This window comes from Rhododendron vialii, chromosome 2a (genome assembly GCF_030253575.1).
Source record: "Rhododendron vialii isolate Sample 1 chromosome 2a, ASM3025357v1".
NCBI lineage: Eukaryota > Viridiplantae > Streptophyta > Magnoliopsida > Ericales > Ericaceae > Rhododendron > Rhododendron vialii.
This window is the reverse complement of record NC_080558.1, coordinates 3934102-3951848: the sequence shown is the minus strand read 5'-3', so window position 1 is coordinate 3951848 and position 17747 is coordinate 3934102. Positions and strand designations below refer to the sequence as shown.

Here is a 17747-nt window from a genome sequence, read left to right as displayed (position 1 = left end):
TATTTTGTAATATCACTTGATGCCACAATGCGATTATTATTGCCGACTAAATATTTAGTCGGCAAAAGTTACATTTCCCGACTAAAATAGAAACCGCGACCAAGTTTTTAGTCGCCCCATTTAGTCGCTAAAATCATACATTAGCCGACTAAACCTTATTTAGTCGGCAAATGTTCTATACATTAGCCGACTAAACCTTATTTAGTCGGCAATTACATTTGCCGACTCTCATTCCCCGACTAAATTGCCGACCAAATTATTTAGTCGGGAAAACCATTTCGCGACTAAAAAGGCCACATTAGGCGACTAAACCTTTAGTCGGCAATTGTGTTTTTTCTTGTAGTGATCAAGGTGGAGGCCAGTATGGTAGAATATAATCATGGTTTTCTAAAAAAAAGTCGTGTATTATCATTTGTTTGTAATCAAAACAAATCCAAGCGAGTCTTCGTACTCATTTTTGCCTATACCGATATCTGGATCATGTGAAATTTATTATCTCTCGAGATCCCTAAACCATCTAATGGACAAAAATTGCATTAAAACAACGGTACGAAGACAAGCGGGTACAAATATTTGAGGGGAATCGAGACAAGTGCGAAGCCTTGACATATGTTGAAACCACACCAAAAGGTTCAAAACTGTCAAAATTGAGGATCAGATGATCCTGAGATAATATCGACAGCATCGTAGAAAGATGGATAATTCGTAAACACACTCCATGGTTGATGAATAATGTCCCGTGTGGCCAATGAGTTAAGTACCGTTAACAGTGACGATCCAGGCATTTCACAGAGACGATTTCAAATGCAAAATTAGTTAGAGTTGGAGCGAAAACGGTACAAAAAAAAGTTCAATATAAAGAGGGTAAAAGGAAAATTGTTAAGGTTTGAAGGGGCTGAAACGGAAAACAAGAAAAAAAAAAAAAAGTGTTAAGTTCTGCACAGGCCCACTTTTGTCCACACGGACTGCACTCCTTTCTGTAGTAACGTAGCAACTTCATGAGAAAAAGTATAATACCTATACACATGCGCGCATGCAAACAGGAGAGAGAGAGAGAGAGAGAGAGAGAGAGGGGGGGGGAGAATTTTCGGATATGGGGATGACACTTTCCTTTCTTTGGAGTTCTAGCCTTTTTTTTGGGTGCCTGCGACTGGTGTTTAGGTTTCAGTGCTTTTGTTGTTTGGCTTTTCGGTCTTGTTCGATCAGTAATATGGGGGTTATCGTCTCCCTTTCAATTCGTTGGAGCTCCTTTTTCCTTGTGGGTCCTGGCAAGTGTGTTTGGTTTTAGTGTTTCGTTGTTCTGGCTTTTTGGTGGCTTGTGGGTGGTTTTTAGATTTCGGCGGTGTTGATGCTGTAGGGTTTGCCTTTTGTTTTAGTCTGGAGGCTCGCTTGGTGTTTGCTTGTTTTTAGGTCGGTTTTCCTTGGATTTTGGTGTTTGGTTGACGTCTTGCCTTCTTTGCCGTGGTTCTTTAGTGGTCTTGGATGGCTTTTGCCGGTGTACCCTTGTTCCATTTTAATCATTGTAATCGTTTATACAGATTAATAAAATCTTTTTGATGTTGCCAAAAAAAAGGTACATATCCCTTCTATATGTCCAATGAACTAAATCAGACCCCCTGGATCAATGTACTACACCATATCACCAATGAAAATACAATACAATGAACACTCTTATATCGTGACAATCTTCATTTCATAAATACACGAGCACAGGTGATCCAGAAGACAAGAAAATCGTAGAAACCAAAACAGATAAGATTGTGACAGACAATAAGCGCTTTAGATCATTTTTGTTGTACCCGATGCAGGCTCCACAAAAAACTTCTGTGCATGATCTGTGCTAGCACATTTTTTTTTTCTCCCTTTTTTCAAGTTGCCCGAATAACTTTGTTGTGAGAAATTTTAAAACTAATTTCATGCCACTAGTGCAACTATCAAATTAGGTCAGAAACAAACTTTGAAAAAAATATATATATAAACAACTCTTTATTAAGTCATATTTTACATGGGCAACACACGTAAAGATTTAAAAATAAACAAAAAAAAGAAAAAGAAGAGAGAGTTAATTATGGAGTTTCCCAAATGGGGGTGGCCCCGGCCCCCATAAGCCAACCCCTCATTCCTCTATGGATGCTTATAGTTTTTTCAACAATTTCACATTTCAAATCCGGGCCATAGAGGCTAACAAGTCCTCGCTGGCCAATCCTCGAACGCCCTTGGGGGCCAATCCCAGGACGCCACATAGCTCAGGGTACATAGCTAACCGTATGTCCGAATAAACCTCACCGTCCCACTTCCTTTTAACCAACTCCTCCCCCAGGCGCACGGCAGCCTCCACCGTGGCCTCCGGGCTCTCGTGCACCGAGTCCACAACCCCCATCGCCATGGCCTCCGTCGCCTTCATTTTCACCGCTTTCAGCAATATGTCCCTGCGAGCAGCGGATGACCCCACCTTCTCCCTCACCAGTGCTGTGAAGTAGTCAGGGTACGCCATCCCTACATCAAAGAAGAACGAGACGTGGTGAACGTATATACTACAGGAAATTATGTAAAGAAAAACATGGATTTTGTAGATTTCAGGCCTCCCCTTTTATCTCTGACATTACAGTTAAATTTCACGGACAGTCTCTCATCTATTCACTTTTCTCACGCACACTCCCGTAATTTTAAAAGCGCACAAACTGACACTGGCGGCTCTACATCTTAGGTTGGATGGTCACATGAACACCCACAAATAATTTTTTTCCTTATAATACATGTGAAAAATTTAACTTAAGCTTATGAATGAACACCAAGGCCGAATATGAATGAATAGCCAACCCAATTATAAATGAACACCCACCAAAAAAATTAGCCCACAAATCAATCCACTTTGAAGAACCCACACTACAGCCCATAACTTGACAACAAAATAAAAAAAGAAAAGAAAACATCTACATTAATTTGAACAAAGCTCACACTCATATTGAAAGAGATTTGTAAAAAGTGATATAAAAAACAAAGAATTTATTGATGTAGGTATCGAGCTCTATGTCCATTGCAGATGGGGTAAATGTATTAATTTCGTATTCATGAAATTAACTGCATTAAATTTTTGTCTGTCTAGCTTATGTAATTATGGACAAGTTTTAAAAAAATTCAACTACGTGGCAAAACTCTATTACCTAGAAAAATCTTTCTTCCAATCCAAGATTACAATAGCAAATCTCATCATATCATCCTAAAGAAGAGTATCTTAAAAAGGTTCGTCTTAACCTTTTTTACCACAATTTCTTTCAAAGGGTATTATTAATAAATTAATTTGTCAACATTGATTTAAAATGTGAAATATCGTCCAAGAAACTTTAAAATTACACTCCCTCCATTCAAAAAATATCGTCAACTAAGCAAGGCGAGAACCTAAAAAAATTGATTTCTTTTGACGAAAATATAATAATATATGTTTTTTAATTTTCTCATTTTGCGTAGAAGATAATTTCTTTGGAATTGAGCTCATGCTTTTTATTACATTATTTATTTTTAACACGTAGGATTTTGTGCATATATTGTTGATTAATAGAGCTATTGATGTTAGACCTGTCAATGGACCGGATCCGATCCGGATCTGATCCGAAAAATTCGATCCGGATCCGGATCCGATAACATCGATCCGATAATCCTATAATCCGAATCCGATAATTCAATACGGATCCGGATCAGATTCGGATTGGATCGGATTAAATCCGTTATCAATCCGAATCCGAACTTTATTTTTTTTAAAAATTTTAATTTTTTTTTAAAAAATAGTAAATTTTTTTTTTTTGAAAAAAAAAATGTTTAAGAAGTTGTATTTTTATTTTTATTTTTTATTTTTTAAATTTTTTTCTGAAAATATTTTTTTAAAAAATTTTTTTTTGTATTTTTTTGAAAAAAATATTTTTTTTGCTAAAATTTTTGAAGTAAAAAAAATTTCCGGATCGGATTCGGATTTTTCGGATTCGGATCCGGATTACCACTATCGGATTTGAGTCTTATTGGATCCGGATCGGATTGGTTCTTATCAGATCTGGATCGGATCCGGCCCATTGACAGGCCTAATTGATGTTAAGGCAATTTCTGAACACCTGACCAAAAATTTCTGGAGCCGTCACTCCAAATTGACCCTCTCATCTCTAAATGTTACCCAACTGGAACCCTTCTGTTGCATGGCCATTTGTTGCCGAGGCAAATACCACTTGTGTGGCAATTTTTTTTAGACAAAACTACCATTGAACACCATATTCTATACATACTTCTGGTATTCATAACAATTTAACCCTCTCTCTATCCTATATACAGGGTTATGAATACCGTATCTCTATCGTGTATATAGTGTTATGAACACTAGTAGTACCTTATTCTACTAGACTATAGTCAGGCAAACTAACCGATCGAGCTAATCAGGAGTAACTCAAGACTCGGTTCATTAGTAAACAAGCCAACCTTGAGTTAGTTGTATCCTTCCTCGATTATAAAAGTTCAGTTTGTATGTAGAGGCTCGACCAATTTATATGGAGTTGAGTAGATCGAACCGAGCTCAAACATCTCAACAATAGACGAGCCTAGGTAGCTTGAGCTCGACTAGTTTTGAAAGAGCCAAACTCAAACACGTCATAGCTCACCTTGACTCATTGCAGCCCTAACTATATATAGCCAAAGAAGCAAATTAGGAAACAACAAAATGATGATAGCTCAGCTCGACTTGTTGGACAAAGGAGGTGTTTTATCCAACTTTGGTTGGATATTTTTCTATGCTTTTAGTTTTTTTTAATATTTGTTTTTTTCTCGATGTACCCCTTCGAGATTAATAAAAGTTCCTTTTGCCGAGGGAAAAAAAAAACAGTGAGCTAGCCAGCGAACGACACGAGCCCAACCCTAAGCGGACACTTACCCATGTCCAGCTCGCTCATATACAGCACCCCTCGATCGCTCCTCATCAAAACATAATCATGGCTCGACACCAGCATCATCCCGGCGGCGGCGGCATGTCCTGTCACAGCGGCGATCGTCGGCATTGGCAGCGACACGAAGTCCGCCACCAGCGGCCTGAAAAGCTCCGACAAGTTAAACAACTGGTCGTACGCGGATCCTCCGCTGAACGCAGCGGAGGACTTGGCCCACGTGAGGTCGAAGCCGTTGGAGAAGAACTTGCCTTGATTCCTGGTGACGAGGACCGAGCCGCGAGTGGACTGGTCCTTGACCTGTCGAAGGGACGAACGGAGCGAGCCGATGACGGCCGGGTTGAGCCGGTGCTCGTCGACTCCGGTTAGGGTTAGGAGGAAGATCCCGCCCATCTTTTCTAACGTGCACATGGTGGTGAAGGTGAAGTTTACCGTCGTGGCTTTCTTGGGTTTGGTTTCTCGTCTGGAAAGTGACAAATATATATAGATATAACAATGATACGTAAATGGCTGCTGATAATGACTAGAGTCATTATTCAGGGCAAATTTTCCTAAAAATGCCGCATTTTCTTGATTTTGGCACTCTGCTGATAATGGCTTCATTTTTTTCCTTTATTTTTTTTTTATCTTTATTCAACTTAGTATATTAATATTGATATAGATATAACGATTATACATAAATGGATGCTGGCGGCTATATCAATATATGATCAGGTTATTTTTTTAGGAAAACTTGTCCTGAATAATGACTCCTAGTCATTATTTTTTCATCTTTATTCAACTTAGTATATTGATATAGATATAACGATTATACATAAATGGATGCTGATAATGACTAGGAGTAAAAATTCTGGGCGAATTTCCCTAAAAAAGCCACATGGCTTCTTCTTTTTCCGTCTTCATCCAATTTAGTTCGTCTGGATAGGGAAAAAAAAAAAATCATACCCACATGCATAACTTGCGCAAATTAAACTCCGAAATGGGAAATCAAGGATTGATTGAACGAGGCGAGACTTGGTTGGATGCGGGATCTACTCCATGAGGAGCGGTATGGACGTATCAAGGATTAATTGATCGCCGCGAGACTTGGTTGGATGCGGGATCTACTCCATGAGGGGCCGTATATATATGGAGGTAGATGATACCATCAAGACCTCACACAATCCCTGTACGCAATATTATTTTGCTTAGCTAAGAAACAGATCTTATGTATGTAGAAAGAGGATGACTGGGGGGGGGGGGGGGGGGGGGGGGGGTGGGGTTAGGGATTTTGGAGAGGGTTTTAAGAGAGGCAAAGAGAGGGATCTGGGGTGGGCGTTTTATGCTGGTTATGGGCGGAGGAAGGTACGTGAGAGACGCGAGGAGGTGGTGGCATGGTGGTTGATGGTGGAGGGACGGAAAGGGGTGGCGGGGTGTTGCTTAGAGGCATTTTCACCACCACCACCACAACGGCGAAGGTAGAGAGAGATGAGAGGGGTGCTTGGTTTTTTGGATTATTAATTTGTTTCGACGAATTTATATATATTTTAGTTTTTCTTGGGTTGTTGCAAAGAAATTTGAATTTAGGTCACAATTTTTCACTATTTCGATTCTTCTCGCCAGTGGCAGAGCTATGTTAGGGCCAGGGTGGCCCCGGCCCCACTCCAAGCTCCCGAGTGTAAAATTTTTATTATGTCTCTCATATACCTAATTTTAAATATTATTGATACTTATTTGTGTATAGATACGTATAATCTTAATAATTTTGGTTTGATTTGATAAAAAAATCGGTTATTTTACATTTTCATTTCTCAATTTGTTGAAGTTGCCTAAAGAAAAAAATAAAATGATTGGTATATTTTAACTGCATTAGGCTAGAATCATTTCAAATTTCAATATACAAATGCAATGTATTAAAACATAAAAATTTTATGATATAATAAGTATTTGGTTTGATAAAAAACATTTCTATTAATCTGGTCCCCCGGGTTCAAAAATCATGGCTCCGCAATTGCTTTTCGCCAAGAAAAATCAATGATCCACAAAAGGTTAACGCAAAACTAATAAACACGGATTTTATTTTGTTTTTTGAATATAGACAAAACAAAATGCTGGCACTTCTTTTAACACCCATAACAAATACATAGGTTTTCTTAATATTGAATCACTTCTTATTTTATATACGAAGATAAGTAATTGTAAGTAAGTTTTGTCAATTTCATAAGATATCGTACCGATCGAATTAATGTTCATTTCCAAAATACAATTATAGGGAAAAAGCAAATAGATTCATTAGATTGCCAGTCATTTATTTCATAGATAAGTATGTACAATTCATTGGTTAACCGAAATTTGAGGAAATAAAAAAACGCGATTGGAAGAACGTAGTTGTTATGGCTGCTTTTCAATTAGTTCTGTCCAATTAGAGATGAAGGTTTGGAGGATTGGTAGCCATAAACACATTCCTATAAGATATAAGATACAGATAGATAGATGATTGCGACCCAAGATTATGCGATTTGGATATTCTGCGGTGATGGGAGATATGCTTGTTGAACCAAATTAGGCAACGAGTATACCTAATAATAGGGCTGTGCACAGTTCAGATCGGATCGGATTCCTATGAATTCAATCCTAATCTGCGAGTCACGGTTTTTTTAAAATGAAATCCGTCGTCCAGACCAAAAATTTCACGGTTCGGTCCCGATTTTGTCCACGGATTGCATCAACCAACAAGTCAACAACCAAGAAATCTGGATTTTCAAATTTTTCTGTGTAATTCAATAGGTCCGAGCAAAGTAAAAAAAAGTACTACCTCGGTTCCAAAATATTTGTCCGGTCCGCAAAACGAGGACTAAAAATAATGCATTTCTTGCAAAAATTGTTGAATTGTTGAAAAATAAATTTAAATTTTTCTTGCAAAAATTGTATTATTTTTACGTCCTCGTTTTGCTGACCGGACAAATATTATGGGACGGAAGGAGTACTTCATTAAAAGTAAACACATTACAGTAGCTCAATAATTCAGTAGTTCCCAACAAAGAAAACACATTATAGTACTTCAAAAAAAAAAAAAAACTGAACACATTACAATTTACATCATGTCATTACATAAAACTAGACACATTGCACATTAAAATACTTCAATTTTTTTTTTAAAAAAAAAACAGTTCCTACATAGTACTCCTACATGGATAAAATAAACACACCAAAATACTTAAGAGAAACCTTTTCTAGAGCTGCAATTGTAATGATATGAGTGAAACTAAATTAGATCATAGTAAAATGAAATACAAAGCTTTTAGATGTTATATACCTGAAATACAAAAAACACGATAAAGTTGCAGGCTTGCAGCTTACCCCCTTAGGTTTAAGAGTTTATAATAAGATACCAAATTGTCAAATAGTTAAATATAATTTATAAAAATAGGTGTGAAATTATTATTATTTACTATATGTTATATTTATTTTTTATTTTTTAAATATCTTACGGTTCGGTTCGGATAATCCACGGTTTTCAAATGAAAATCCAATCCTAGTCCGTATCTTACGGTTTTTTAATTTTTGAATCCGTGTCCGGACTATTAATCTACAGACAAAATCCAAAAGGTATGGATCGATTTGCTCCGGTCCGATTTTACGGTTCACTAAATTTTTTGTGCAACCCTACCTAATAACAATGATACATACTCTTAAAAAGATATAGGAGTAATTTATTCACTAGTGTTGTGGTGTTCTTTTAAGTCACCCATAAATAAAAGCGATGTTAAGGAAAAAAAAAATTCAGTACCCCTGAGGTGCGGCCAAATTTAGGCTACTTTTCCATTCCACAACAAATGTGTACTGAAAATGAGTTTAGGCACCACATGATGGTACCTTAATTAGGAGCACCGGCTAACCTCTCGATGTTAAGAGCTATTGGGCAATCACGTGGTGATTCCGTAATACAACTCAATAATTTTTCCATAGGGTGGGTTGGTATCTCAATCGCGTAATCCAAGTGCATGAGCACGAGCAAGTATGCAAGCGTGATTTTGTTTAGATATCTATGTCCCCGCTCGCCCCGTTGCCATCCCTTTATATGAGAGTACTAGAGTACATGTATCATACCCCTACATTTGTAGTTTCACAAAATAATAATGACTTGTCCAAATTCTAGGAGTGGACCACCTAGTTTATAGAACCCATATGTATCATCACATTTGCACCCCTAAATTATAGTCCCTCCGTCCTATTTTGGTTGTCCAATTTTGATATTCATATTAGTTTTCAATTGCTTATATCTTCTAATATGAATCTAAAAAATTATGCAATATGAATTTTATTTGATAATTCTCTATTAGGTCTATAATACAAAGTTTTGAAAATTATGAAAAATATTAAAGATTAGGAGATATAAGCATTTAAAGAACGACCCGAATAACAAAAATGGACAACCAAAATGAGACTGAGGAAATATTGTTTTCCACGAGTCTCGTTTAAACAAAACTTTTTAGTGCGTCTTAACAAGAGTTTTCTTTGCGTAGATTTTGAGAGTCTAGGTTTTCGAATCAATTTGGAGTTTTTGCCAAAAATTCTGAATAACAGATTTTTGGATCCTAAAGATTTTGAAAAGCTAAAAAATGAATGGAACTATGAAAATCTCAAATAGGATTCGGGTAGCTTATGTTGTTTTTCGGATTAAATTTTAATTTTTTTGTTTTATATAAGCTGATTTTCATCCTCTCTTTTTTCCAGTAAATTCATAGTACCAACTTTAACTATAGCTAAGTCATAATTTTACAACTACTAGTGCATGTCCGTGCCTAAAGGCACGGCGCAACGTACCTAATGGCACATTGTTAGTGCATGTTCGTGCTTGAAAGCATGACTCAAACGATCAACACACTGCAAATAAATACTGGATATTGAACCCAATATATCAACCCATGTCCAAGATTAAGATTATAAAAACCAACATTTTAAAATTTAAACATACCAACCAATGCTCTGCATCAACTAAATCGGTAGGGGACGAAAAATAATTATGAAAACTCTTTTTGGTACTGGTTTTGGCCATCTAGTTTTATAAAATTGATAAAGCAATAAGAGTAGGGGACGGAAATTAACACCTTTTTAATTTGGTGTTTTTGATTTATGCAGTCTTATAAAAAAAGAGAGGATGAAATGGATGAAACACTCCGTCGTAAACTATTGTTCACACAGTGCATGCGCTTACACATTTTCCAACTTAAATGGATGGCCAATAACCATTACTTGCTTCCAAAGATTTTCCAAAACACATACAATTGAATAAAAAGTAGTCTACTTACTATAAAAACCAATTCACTACTACAGATTCACCGAACATGTGTTGGGCATTTTATCAAACACCTTAGGGAAAATGACGGCCAATGACGTGTTTTGATAATTAATACCCGCCAATGACATTTTCATCATTAACAATTGTTCTTAGTATGTTTTTGGCAGGTATTAATTATCAAAATACGTCATGAGTCGTCATTTTCCCAAACACCTTATTGGCTAGATAAAAAAGGTAGCGAGTACATGAGAAGGAAGGAAGCTAGAGATGGGAACCACGGGTTTAAACAGAGCGATCTCAATAATTTTGCAGAGACGTCATGACCGTCGTCTGCTCATCGGACCACACCCAACCTATTTCTACTACGTGGAGAGAGAGATATTCGAAACCTACAGGGAGAAGGGGGAATTATTTATACTCCCTCCGTCCCTTTATTACAGTTCAGTATTTCATTTTGGGCTGTCCCTTAATAAGTGTCCATTTTGTAAAGTTAGTGGGTAAAAGTTGGTGAATTGTCTATTTTGTCCCTAAAAGTAGATTCCATTTTGAAAAGTTAGTGAATAAAAGTGTAATGATGATGGGTAAGTAGGGAAAGTGGAGAAAAAAGTTGATGTGAAAGGTATAATGATGATGTCTTTTTAATAAGTTGGAGTTACGAAGCAGGACATTTAAAAAGGGACGGAGGGAGTAGAAAGTAAATTGGTGTCTGATGATTCCTCCCTTTGGGGCTCCATCTAGGCACGGGCCGCACGAGCAATCGGAAAAATCACATAAATTCCCCAATTTAGCCAGGGGCTCCATCTATAATTAATTCCCCAGTTTACACCAATAATATTGGTTTTGAGAGAGAATTTTATTTGAATTCCTTCATCCCTCACTAAAATGCCACTTAAATGTAATGTATTTACCAAAATGTCATATTGTAAGATCCAACAGCTGTAACATATTGAAAACTCAATTCAATGGCCAAAAAGATGCTTTTGTTTGCATGTGTACATAAATTTTGGAATATTCCTTCAAGATACCGCTCTATTTTATAATATAGATGGTAAACATATTTAGAATGTTCAATTCGTTCCTTAAGTTTCAATCAAACTTAAGCCGAGCTCGAGCTCAATGAAAATTTGACAAGCCGAGATTGCCTAGGTTTGACTAGAACTTGAGTTTGTTCACGAGTCTTAACGAGTTGAAAATATTAGATATTTATACCTTCATACAGGTGTAGAATGGGGACTGGATACAGGGTAGAGAATGAGGACATGATCCCATTCCCTAAAAAAGCCACGACCTTGCTTTTTATTTGTCCTTATTCAAATTTTTATTGCGCTTTTTTATTTGGGAAAATAATGGCTAAGGACATGTTTTGATAATTAATACCCGCCAAGGACATTTTCAGCATTAACAATTATTCTTAGCATGTCCTAGGAGGGTATTAATTATCAAAACACGTCCTGTGCCGTCATTTTCCCTTTTTATTTTGTGTGAAACTTTTTGACTTATTAATTCATCTCGACGAGTTTATTTTGGATTTTTTCAAAGAAACTTGAATTTCTGTCCCAATTTCTTATTTTTCCGATTTCTCTCGTCAAAAAAAATCAATAATGCACAAAAATTTAGCACAAAATTAACAAACATGAATTTTTTTTTTTTGAATAAAGATAAAACAAAATGCTATGCTGGTTGACTTTTTTTAGGGGAACTTGCCATTACTGGTTTAATTTTTGTTGTGGCCGGCACTTCTTTTAACACCCATAACAAATACACATATGTAAGTTCTCTTAATTGAATCACTTAATTTCTATAGAGATAGGAGTGCGCAATTTGTCATTTTTATTAATTTCATAAGATACCGAATCGATCGGATGCCGTAAATGTAATTTCAAAAAACAATTATAGTGAAAAAGAAAATAGATACCTTAGATTGCAAGTCATTTATTTTAAGATAAGTACGTATGCACCATTCAATATTGGTTTGACCGAAATCCGAGGAATAAATTACCCAAAAAAAAAACGCAATTGGAAGAATGTTTGTTACGGCAGCTTTTCAATTTGTTCTGCTCAATGGATGATTTCGATCAAAGATTATGTGACTTGGATATTCTGTGGTACTGATAGGAGATGCTTGTTGAACCAAATTAGACGACGAATGGTTACCTAAGCACCCATTTGATTTGTACATTTTATTAATCCCATCACTTATTTTATCCACCAAAGTTTGGTAGTATAATTGTTCTTTTATTCAACTTCAAAAATAAAAATCATAAATTAACTAAGACCATGACGCCTAATTAATTCTTCTACTTGGAAGAAATACTACATGCACTATTATCTCGTTTTGAGTCCACATGCATGATGTTGTTCAAGCTAAAGGCATTTGTTTCAATATCTTGCACCCCAAGTATGGTCAAAATTTGAACCGGTCTAATTTCGTTTTTGAATATATTTCATTGACGCTCGGCCCCTAATAACAATGATTCATTTGACAAAAACAAACAAACAATGACACATACCCATAAAAAGACAAACTCACTTACTCCCCCTGATGCCCGCTACATAAATACTCATAAATTTTGTTATGGACAGTCTTTGAATTTTCTGTGGATTAACTCACTTACTCCCTCTAACCCTAGCTGGCATATAAAGTATGGGGAAAAAATATTATACTCCCTCCGTCCCATAATATTTGTCCGGTTCGCAAAACGGAGACGTAAAAATAATACAATTTTTATAAGAAAAGTTGAAAAAAATTCAACAATTTACTAGATCTTGACGAGTTCTTTTAACTTATGAAAAAAATTTGAATTTTTTTTAAAGAAATATATTATTTTATAGTCCTCGTTTTGCGGACCGGACAAATATTATGGGACAGAAGGAGTACAACGGTCTTGTGGTGGCCCAGCATTTCTTTTAACACTCATGAATATATGATTTTAAGGATAAAATGCTAGTGTCCCTAAGGCGCCACCATGTTATATTTCAAGCTCCTTTTCCATTTCACGAGAAACGTGTACTAGAAAAGAGTTTGAGCACAATATGACGGGACGCTAGCAGTACCGGAATCTCTCAACATGAAAAGGTGTTGGGGCATTATGCGGTGATACCGTAACACAACTCAATAATTTTTTCCAAGGGGCAGGTTGGTTTCTCAGTCACATAATCCGTGAGCACGAGCAAGCTATGCGACCGTGATTATGTTTGATTTGGTATATCTCTGTGAGACGCGTGTCTTTGTTTAGTAGTTTATAATATCGAAAAGTATTGATAGTGGGGTAGCTTTTGCAAAATTTACCAATTAATGTGAGGGGCAAATAGCAAATTGCGGAAAGAGAGAAATTTAATTGCAGAAAATATTGTGTTGTCTCTTTGGATTTTTGGTGTTTCGATTAGCGTCGTGCCTTGTTTTCGGTCTTGGGTGACTTCTTGCTAATGTGCCCTTAATCTGTTTAATCTTTATAATCTTTTGTAAAGATGGTAAGTAACTTTTATTCGAGTAATTATGGCATTGGTATGTTTACTATGCAAGAGATTAATTGCAGGGGTTGCGACAATGCTATGTTAAAAGGTTTGGTTTCTCAAGGGTTTTTAGGCTTGGGCTTTTTACCCATTAGGTGACTGGGCTCGGCCAATTAGGTATTTTACGGGCTTTGTCTTTTGGATGTATGAGCTTTTGCTCTTTTGGTAGTAGTTTGTTCAATCTTTTATTAAACACTCAATGTATCCTTTGTAAATTTTAATAAAATTTATTTTGCCGTAAAAAAAAGTTCTTGGTAATCTGATATGTGAGTTCAATTGTTCCGAATATGTTCTTTAGATTTATCAGCTGACTTCGACAGTACATTAGTGTAATTGAATTGGACATGTAGGGGGCATTTCCGCTAACCAAAAACTTGTATACTAGTTTTGCTTTTATTAAAAAAAAAAAATTTACGTTTGTTAGTTTTGCTCCAAACTTTTATGTACTATTGGTTCGTCTCGACGAGAGAAATCGAAAAATAAAAAATTATGACTTTTATACAAATATTTTTGGATATCCAAGAAAAATAAAAAAATAAAAAGTCCACTTTTTAGGTTTTTTCTTGGATATTTCAAAAAATAATTGTGTAAAAATCATAATTTTTTTAATTTTTCGATTCTTCTCGTCGAGACAAACCAATAATTCATAAAAGTTTTACGCACAACTAATAAATACGAAGAAAATTTGAAGAAGCATAAAATCAAAAAGTTATAGTCTACAACTTTTTGGTTAGCAAATACGCCCCAGCCCGTATTAATTCGGTTGTGTTTAGTTGCTAATCCAATTTCTAGGCTTAGAAGTGGGCTTCTGATGTGGGCCTTGATTTGGCATATGGTCAGCTTGTTTACCACTGTATATATAGTAGCGTATTAGATATATATACTGGCGGGTACAAAATAGAATTGTTTTAGCAGTCTTGTGTTGTTCATAATATCGGTATTGTAAAAAAATGACATGTCTCGTAAAACGAAAAATAAATACTTGAAAAATAAGAACCTTAACAAAACGAGGCCTAAGTGGATTTTGTGATATGTGCCGCGTAGTTGGCAAGTACTTCGTTGGAACCGTTGGCTTGGATCGATGATTATGTGATAATTAAGAAAATGAATTGAATTAATAAGCTTGAATTTTTGCTGAATCTGGTATAGAAAGCGAATTGTCGTATTTTCTACTATAACTGATTTTGGAAAGTTTTTGGATGCGTGGCGGTACCCAGCACGCATCCGAGTCTTCCAAACGTATTTTGGACGGTCAAGATCCGAATAGTCTCTCTCCCCCTCGGCCGACCACTTTCTCTCTTCTTTCTCTCTCTCTAAAATCCTGACCGTCCAAAATACGTTGGGACGACAAGGATTAGTGCTCGGGTACTACATGGACTATACCCTAGCTATTTAGTAGTTCAATTCATCACATTTGCACCCCTAAATTTCTCCAAAATTAGAATGTTTTCCACTAGTGATCTCTTTTGGACAAGAATTTTTTGTGCGTGTTAAGGAGAATTTTCTTTGCGTAGATTTTGAGATTCCAACTTTTTAGAATCTATTCGGAGTTTTTGCTAAAAATCCTAAATAACAGATTCTCAAATTCTACAGATTTTAAAAAGCTCAAAAAGGATTAAAATTCTTAAAATCACACGTTTCGGATCATATTCTGAATTTTAAGTTCTATAAAAGCTTATTTTCAGTGAACAGTACCAATTTTTACTAATTTCACAATTATGATAAATATGTTAATCTACTTCGACTAAAATCTAAAATGTAGAATCTACAGTAGAATCCAAAACTAGCCTATCTATCGCAAACACGCCCATAATAGTCGGCCTTTCATAGTTTCCTACTATTTTTACACGTGCAAGCGTAGTGTTACGCTATATTTCATTGAATCATGTTTCCCTACATTTGATTCTTGGAGTTTAAAACCTTGTCGGAACCCCATTTTTGGAGATTCAGTATACTGAAATTGATAACAAAGTTGGCAATAAAAACTAAGGTAATTTTGAATGTTTACTCCTCCTTGATTAAAAAGCATGCATGCACTACAATGATCATCGATTAGAAAGAGATGCTGTGGGACAAAGACACTCTTTAATCCCACACAAGGCAAAATCTTAGATCCGCCACTGGAAGTTAACCAGCTCGATCTATTGGCTCGTTTAGTTCGTCAACTTAGTTATTTGCTTACATTGAACAATAAGCAACTAAAACTGCCTTGGTTGAATCGCTGATATTGATTTGTTAAATCTTTTTGATTATCAATTAGACAATATATAGCAAGGACGGCAAACAAATCGAGCTGTTCGCATGCAACTACTCGAAGTTCGACTCATTAGTCAGCGAGCCGAGTTTGAGTAAGTTGTACCATAGCTTGATTATAAAAACCCGGTTCGTTTGTAGAGTTTCGGCAAATTTGTGTATATATAGACTCGAGCAGTAAACGAACCAAGGTGAAACAACCCGACAATAAAGAAGCTCGGACTAGTTTTTGAAGGAAACGGAACACTTACCCCAGTCCAGCTCGCTCAAATACATCACCCCGCGATCGCCCCTCATCAACACATAATCATGGCTCAGCGGCAGCATCAACCCGGCGGCCGCGGCGTGTCCTGTCACTGCGGCGATCGTCGGCATCGGCAGCGATACGAAATCCGCCACCACCGGCCCGTACAGCTCCGACAACTTCACCAGGTGGTCGTAGGCGGTTCCACCGCCGCGGGTGGCGGCGGACTGGGCCCACGCAGTGTCGAAGCCGTTGGAGAAGTACTTACCTGTTCGTTTTTTTTTGAACGGCAAAAAAAAAAAAAAACAGAGATTTTATTAATCAAATGTAACGGATGCAAAAGATTAAAAGGGCATGCAAGAGCAAACGCATCACGGCGAGGGGAAGAAGAGAAAGAAGAAGTACTTGCCTTATTTTTTTTTATACGGCAAAAAAAGGGATTTTATTAATCAAATGTAACCAAGTAGTACTTGCCTTGGTGTTTGGTGACGAGGGCGCAGCCGCGAGTGGACTGGTCCCTGGCCTGGCGGAGGGACGACCGGAGCGAGCTGATGAGGGTGGGGTTGACCCGGTGCTCGTCGAGCCCGTTTATGGTTAGGAGGAAGATCCCTCCGCTCTTCTCTAACGTGCACATGGACATGGTGGTGGTGATCGCCGTGAACCGTCGTGGGTTTGGCTTTTTTGGTTTTTGGGTCGACTTTGCCTTTGGCTTCTCTTTCTGCTAGATATATACGATATAGAGTATGGATGATAGAACAATGATATCTAAAAAATAATTGTGGTTTGTGCGTTTATGGATTTAATCGCTTATTTTATCTGCGGCATAATTGTGTTTTATTCAACTTACAAGATAACATTTGAGTAGTTTTAAATTAAGGCGAGAGATTCTCGCCCCCCTTCGATAATCAATATGGAGTTGATACTTCCGAGGAGAATGCGGTTACCAATTCGAGGAAATGCAAAAATCACTCCCCTAGATTAACTGATACTTAGAGCATCCGCAATGGGAATAATCAAAATCAATAATCAAAATGTGTCACGTCAGTATTTGATTATTCATTTAGTTCATAATTCAACTTTACCTCCACGTTGGTTATTTTTGCATCCTTATAAAAAAATCCCCCACAATACGCAATGCACCTATGTCCAATTACAAACGAGTTCTAATCACGCACCCGACCACATCAAATTATTATTCTCGATGAGACGATTCTAATGTGGGGTGTTTTTTAGTTTTGAATTTGATTATTGAGTTTTGGTTATTGGTAAAAGTTGTTAAGTTTGGTTATAGAATGGGTAGAATTTAGTTATTTGCTAAAAAACTTGTAAATTTGATTATTACAATGTGAGGTGTTTTTTTAGCATTATTGTTAAGTTTGCTTATCCATACCAATTTGTTTATTACAATGTGGATGCTCTTAGCGCTTAATTAATTGTTTTACTTGGAGGACACAATATTATCTGTTTTGATCTCACAGGATCGATGTCTTTCAGGTGAAAGTAAAAAAGGCATTTGTTTCAGTATCTTGCACCGAAG

At 36.6% G+C, this 17747-nt stretch overlaps 2 protein-coding genes across 2 annotated transcripts; both read right to left on the bottom strand.

Moving 5' to 3' along the window:
* Positions 1 to 1956: 1956 nt before the first annotated feature.
* LOC131315492 (enoyl-CoA delta isomerase 2, peroxisomal-like) lies at positions 1957 to 16944 on the bottom strand. The gene is made up of 3 exons (XM_058344583.1): positions 16685 to 16944; positions 16218 to 16478; positions 1957 to 2496 (listed from the first exon to the last, which is right to left on the bottom strand). Exons 1-3 carry the CDS (start codon positions 16848 to 16850, stop codon positions 2162 to 2164), a joined length of 762 nt encoding a protein of 253 aa, XP_058200566.1. The 5' UTR covers positions 16851 to 16944; the 3' UTR covers positions 1957 to 2161.
* LOC131315493 (enoyl-CoA delta isomerase 2, peroxisomal-like) lies at positions 4849 to 5764 on the bottom strand. The gene has a single exon (XM_058344584.1). The coding sequence runs from the start codon at positions 5520 to 5522 to the stop codon at positions 4866 to 4868; it is 657 nt and encodes a 218-aa protein (XP_058200567.1). The 5' UTR covers positions 5523 to 5764; the 3' UTR covers positions 4849 to 4865.
* Positions 16945 to 17747: the final 803 nt, after the last annotated feature.